The sequence below is a fragment of the Chaetomium globosum genome, genomic scaffold (genome assembly GCF_000143365.1).
Source record: "Chaetomium globosum CBS 148.51 scaffold_1 genomic scaffold, whole genome shotgun sequence".
NCBI lineage: Eukaryota > Fungi > Ascomycota > Sordariomycetes > Sordariales > Chaetomiaceae > Chaetomium > Chaetomium globosum.
The window spans coordinates 5396084-5402200 of NT_165976.1; the positions used below are offsets into that span (position 1 = coordinate 5396084).

Here is a 6117-nt window from a genome sequence, read left to right on the forward strand (position 1 = left end):
TGAATACTCGGCGGAGCTTGTCCTTTCTTCTGCGGTACGCCGTACCGCGCAGGAACTCGGAGAAGCCGATCAGGTCGTCGTCGTTGTCGTCGTAAAATGCAAACAGACGGTCGTGCAAGAGGTTCGGTGCGATATGCCTATAACCACCGGACGGAACCAAGTAGCGTTCAAATGTCTTGCGGTCCATGGCCAGGCCCAGCTCGTCGGGGTCTTCACGCCACTCGGTGCTCGCCATAAAGGTCCACTGCTCCCAGAGCGCTTCGAGCTCAGGGCGCTCAAAGCCGGTCTCCTTGGATAGCTTAGCCATAAGGTGCTTAGGCAGGAGTCTCAGACAGTTCTCGGGGTCACCCGGGTACCACACCGGCTGCAGCGGACGGGAGCCGAGGCGCGGGACGGGGACTTCCGGATCTTATAGAAGATGTGCGTCTTAGTGTGGAGACCTTGCGACTCGCATGTCTCGCAGAGATCAAAGTCGGTGCAGTTGGCACATCGATAGCGGATGCCGCGAATCGGGGTGGTGCCGCAGCCGTTGCATAAGCAGCCCCGATGCACGTAGGCGTTGCGCCGGGCATTGTCTTCGGAAACGCGAAAGAGGAGGCTGACGATGTTTTGGCCGGCACGTTGCTGCTGCGCGAACTGGTTGTTTCCGTCGTCGTACCAATTGTCGTCCATCACATGGTCATCGGCGACCGTCTCGGCGTCGTTCAAGGGCCGCACGGTGTTGACATCAACGTTCTCGTCAGCATTGGACTCGACCGACGTGGTGGAAGCCTCGGAAGGCTCCCGGCTGTGGCCATGAACGACATCCGGAAGCGAACGCCGTCGGTGTCGAATAGCATTGCTCCGATGCAAACGGCGATCGGGGGAGGGTTCGGGCAGTGGGGGATCGTAGACGCGGTAACAAAAGTAAGCCCAGGGTCGCGGTTACGGCAAGCGACAAAATAGCTACGCTAATGCGCTGCCTGGTCAGCGTCGAGGCTGCGGGAGAATGAGTCCATGATGTCCGGCGTGGCACCATGGTCGGGACTTTTCCGTATGTTCTGCCCGGGTTAGGCAAACAGTTGAGTTTTTTTTTTTTTTTGTTGGTTAAGGTTGCCTGTAACTTGGTCTTGCTTTGTTGACCAGTTTGTCAGGAAGTTGAGAGATTGCCCGCGATAACAGTGCTCAAGGTCTGTTATCGGAACTAGAGCGGGTCTTCCTCGTCGCCTTGGTCTGGGATCAGCCCTTTTCCGAGACAAGATTCCAGACAACTAACGTATAGAAGTCAAAAGAAGTTAAGTTAGGAGATACGTTCTTGTTTGTTTAATATGGAAGACGAAATCCGAGAATAACAATCCATGTACCCACCCGGCATAAAGTCGACTTTCCCCAGCGCATCTTGATTCTTTACTTTTTTCCCCTCCAAACCGGCTTGAAATAGCCTTGTCGCGGTAAGCCAATCAAGTTAGACACTGTTGTCTTACACACATCACTTCGAGGTAGTATTCTATACTTGGCACTCGTCCCTGAACTCCCTTCACAAACACCAACAAAGTGGCCTGAGTCCGTCAAGGTCGACTACTTGCTCGCCACATTCCGCAGCGAAACGGGCCCCGAGGAACCATGAACATCGCCGTTGCAGAAACCCTATCGCTTGATTCAGGTAACCAGCCGACCTCTTTGGACTCCCATCAGCCCTCGGTGCGATGCAATGCAGGCAATGCGATGCAGTGCGAAGCAGTAACTGACATGTTCCCGGCCTCGCAGTCGAGTACGATCCGATCGCCCACCTGAACTTGCTCTTCTCGCATCCGTCCACCGTCCCCTCCGTTGCGCGCGTCTCGTCGACCATCCAGCGCCACAAAGATGGCCTCTCTCGCTCGATCACGGCCCTCGAGACCGCCCAGGCTTACGGGCCCGACTCGTCGCTGGAGCGCATGCAGTCAGCCCAGGCCGAACTGGCGTCCCTCTTCCAGCGTATCGAGAGTGTACGCAGCCGTGCCCTGCAGACCGAACGAGACATCACGACCATGACCGCCGACATCAAGCGCCTGGATGGCACAAAACGCAACCTCACCCTCAGCATGACCGCCCTAAAACGGCTGCAGATGTTGACTACCGCCTACGAACAGCTGCGCGGCCTCTCTCGGACCCGCCAGTACCGCGAGTGCGCTGGTCTCTTGCAGGCTGTCATACAATTGATGCGCCACTTCAACAGCTACCGCAGCATCGAGCAAATCGCCGTGCTGAGCCGCAATGTCAGCGATCTACAGCGTGAGCTGCTCGAGCAAGTCTGCGAGGATTTTGAGATGGCTTTTGCGAAGGGGGAGGTGGCTTCCCGTCGCGGTATCTTGGTCGAAGCCTGTCTGGTCATGGATGCCCTCGGTGATCACGCCAAGACGAGGCTGGTGACGTGGTACGTCAACACAGAGCTCCGGGAGTACCGCCAGGTCTTCCGGGGCAACGACGAGGCAGGAAACCTCGACAATATTGGGCGCCGCTACGCGTGGTTTAAGCGCACACTTAAGACGCACGAGGAGGAGCACGCTGCCATCTTTCCCCCCCACTGGCGGGTCGGCGAGACACTAGGGATGGCTTTTTGTGACGGCACGCGGGATGACTTCAAGGGCATCCTCGAAAAGAGCATGCGCCGGATTGACGGGGCCAAGCTCGACGTCAACCTGCTTCTCAGCTGTCTCCAGGAGACGATGGATTTTGAGCAGAGCCTGGAACGTCGGTTTGCAAGCGAACCGCGGGCCAGCATCGATACGCTGAGTTCGGCGGACGACCGGATACAGAGCTTCAACGGCTCCATATCCGTTGCTTTCGAGCCATACCTGAGCCTATGGGTCGAGTCACAGGACAAAGCCCTAGCAGCCATGATTCCGAAATACAAGACACAACCGCTCTTACCCGCCGACGAGGAGTTTTCTCCGCAAGCTGTCATCCCTTCTGCCATCGAACTGTTTCATTTCTACAAGCTTACGCTTTCGCAATGCGCTAAACTGTCTACCGGGGAGCGACTGCTCGATCTCAGCGGGACGTTGGCCAAGTACCTCGACGAGTACGCTCAACAAGTCCTTGTCACTTTCTTACAGCGCGGCGGGACCACAGGGCCCTCCTATTCAAGAAGCCATTCTCGTTTTGAATACGGCAGACTTCTGGCACACCAACACCAACCAATTAGAGGAGAGCATAAAGAAGCGCATCGACCCAGACATGGCATCAAAGGTGGACCTCTCGTCGCAGTCCGACTCCTTCATGGGGGTCGCCAGCGCCGCCGTCATGTCCTTGGTGGCTAAGGTGGAGCTCGATTGCGAAGGGGCCTGGCGGGAGATGAAGAACACCAACTGGAGCCGCATGGAGAGCGTCAGCGACCACAGCTCGTACGTTGGCGAGCTTCTCAAGCACGTAAACGGCAAAGCCCGGGAGATTCTACCCCTCTTCATCAAGCCGCAGTACGCCCGCGCCTTCTGCGACAACCTCGTCGATGCGCCTCGCCGTCGCCTACATCAACAAACATCGTCCAATGCCGTCCCGTCTGCGAAAGTCGGCGCCCGAGCAGATGCTGCTCGAATAAATACGTGCTAACCAAAATCCCTTCGGAGAACCTCCTCTCCTACCACAACACATCGACCACCGCACCACCACCACAACCGGCAGCGCCCTCTACTCCCCTCTCCCCCTCCTTCCCACCGCCCCCCAAAACCCACCCCCCAGCCGGCTTCATCAAGCAGGTCACCCAATCCATGACGCGCATCGACCCGCTGCTCAAGACGCTACAAGTCCGCCCTTCCCCGCCGGAGAGCCTCGTGCAGGCGTACCTGATCCACATCGGCGACCGCTCCGACACCAACTTCCGCAAGATCCTCGAGCTCAAGGGCGTGCGCAAGCAGGACCAGCCCCTCCTCCTCGAGCTGTTCGCCATCCACCGCGAGAGCCACCACCACCCGGCCGCCGCCGCGGGAGCCCTCGTGCAAAACTCCCCGCTGCTCACCCCGCTCATGGCACCCGGCGGCTCGGCGCTGTCGTCGTCGTCCGTGGGTGGTGTCGGTGGGGGTGGTATTGGTGGGGGTGGTGCTGGTGCTGGTGGTGGTGTCGGCGGGCCGGTGAGTGCGGGGTTGCAGGGTCGGTTTGATGCCGCGTCGTTGGGGGAGAAGTTGTTGAATGCGGCGCGGGACGGGGTGGAGAGGATGGGGACGGCGCCGGGAGCGGGCGGGGTGGGCGTGGGTGCGCAGGAGAAGGCCACGATTAATGAGAATTTGAAGAATATCGGTATGTTCTTTAAGAGGGATATTGGCGGACTGGGGGCGCGGTTTGGGAAGAGGGATATCACGCCTACTGGGGGGTTGGATGGTTGAGTGGGTTCCGGGTTGGGGGTTGTTTCTGAGGGTGCTGGTTGTGTGGTTGTGGGATTAGAAAGGCTAATAGGTACTGTGTTGGAGCGGCTTTGGATTGCGGACTTGGCTGGAGCTGGGAAATATTTAGCGGGGGTAGACATACACTCGGGGGGTTCGTGATGCTGTTACAATACCGGATACAACCCGTTTTAGTTGCACAACGAAGTGCGCGCTCATGGTCATCGAGCACTAGCAACCTTGGCTGTCTAACACGTCTGGCAGTCGTTGTGTCTTGAACGTCCCTTGATATAACTACCTAACTGCCCTGAGTATCCTTTTCATCCATCCAACGAATCTCATAACAGGGTTAGGGTTATGCTCAACCTCCGACCAAACCACCCAAAGCAACAACATCTTTAGACTTCATCCACCACAGCCTTTAGCTACGCACATGCTACCGGCATAATATCCAATTTCGATTGGCATATTTCTTTATGGATGATATATGAGTCTGCAAAAATCAGTGCCTCGAAATGACATTTCATCAACCCTCAATTTAATCATCTTCTTTGCTTAAATGACCTGAAATCCAAGTGGCATGAATGAGTCGCGAGACGGTCAATTAAACTAATCAATCCATCCAACATGATTCAGGGGATATTTTATGCCCGCTTCTTTCCCCAAGAAGGTATTCGCTTCTCTCTGTGTTCACTAGAACAAACTGCTGACTTTGACCAGGGACCAAGATCGTATCCCAAAGCCCACCAGGTTGCATGGTACCCGTTTCCGGCGCCGCAACCACCAAACCGCCGCTGTTCGACTTCAATGTCCTGCAAGAGTACATCATCCCACGCCAAGCCTTTTGCAATCGCTACATCACCGTTGCCGACCCGGATGGCAAGTATGTCGTTCTCGGCTTTCCGGTCTCCATTCCCAGTCCGCGATACGATCGGAATGAGTTCATCTTCAACTTTGGCCTGGTCGTCGAGAATGAAGTCGACCAGGTCCCCTACGAGCGCGTCGTGCGCCGCCTAGCCGTGACGTTCGCCGAGATGGAGAAACAGAGCGGGTTTCTCAGCCAGGATGTCGACGCTTCCTCCGCTCGCCGGCCGATCGGGTCATTGCTGGAGATCATCAAGGAAGATTTGAACAACTACGGCGAGTGCATGATCCCAGTTGGTGAGTCCTTGCCTTTCCTCCCCTTACTTCTCATGGCCCCTCTATCATCTCATCCGTCACCTCACTAACCAGCCACCCCCCAAGACGACGCCAACACCATCAACATGAAGCTCTTCCCGCACCACCCGACCCCACCCGAGGTCAAAGGCTGGCACGTCCCCGTCGCCAAGATGAAGTTCGCCGACGTGGTCGACCCGACCTGGGACCTGACCCTCCAACGAGTGACGGCGCACATCGACGGGGTGTCGGACGTGCGGCGCATCGCCTTCCTGGCCGACGTGTCGCTCGAGCTGGCGCAGCTGGCCCTGCGCCACCTGCTCTACTACGACACCATCCTGCTGCTCGACATGTTCTTCTTCGGCGCCTGCTACGCGCCCCGCCCGGGCATCCACGACTTTGTTGCCAACGTCGGCGGCATGGTCGACGAGTGCGCGAATTATGTCTGTGTGGGCCCGGGGAGGGGTCACGAGCGGAGGAGTGGGGATGAGGATGAGGATGAGGATACAGAAGAAGATTACGCCACAACAACCAGCAAATAAGAGAAGTAATACCAAAAAAGCTAGAAAGAGAAAAGAAACAAGGACAAAAAAAAAAGAAACAAAAGAGAAAGAAAAAAAAA

The 6117-nt window shown here is 56.7% G+C and overlaps 3 protein-coding genes across 3 annotated transcripts in view; 2 read left to right on the top strand and 1 right to left on the bottom strand.

The window, feature by feature from the left end:
* The window catches only part of CHGG_01746 (uncharacterized protein), a gene marked incomplete at both ends in the record, with an annotated part of 2242 nt that extends 1935 nt beyond the window's left edge, over positions 1 to 307 (bottom strand). Inside the window, one exon of the mRNA XM_001220966.1 lies at positions 8 to 307. Within this exon, the coding sequence (XP_001220967.1) occupies positions 8 to 307 (300 nt within the window). The remainder of the gene's footprint in view (positions 1 to 7) is intronic.
* Positions 308 to 675: 368 nt separating this feature from the next.
* Positions 676 to 4615, top strand: CHGG_01747 (uncharacterized protein; the record flags this gene model as incomplete). The annotated part of the gene is made up of 8 exons (XM_001220967.1): positions 676 to 763; positions 971 to 1033; positions 1483 to 1542; positions 1747 to 2146; positions 2198 to 2712; positions 3137 to 3390; positions 3588 to 4254; positions 4602 to 4615. The coding sequence occupies 8 exons, from the start codon at positions 676 to 678 to the stop codon at positions 4613 to 4615; spliced, it is 2061 nt and encodes a 686-aa protein (XP_001220968.1).
* Positions 4616 to 5092: 477 nt separating this feature from the next.
* Positions 5093 to 6037, top strand: CHGG_01748 (uncharacterized protein; the record flags this gene model as incomplete). The annotated part of the gene is made up of 2 exons (XM_001220968.1): positions 5093 to 5498; positions 5583 to 6037. The coding sequence occupies 2 exons, from the start codon at positions 5093 to 5095 to the stop codon at positions 6035 to 6037; spliced, it is 861 nt and encodes a 286-aa protein (XP_001220969.1).
* Positions 6038 to 6117: the final 80 nt, after the last annotated feature.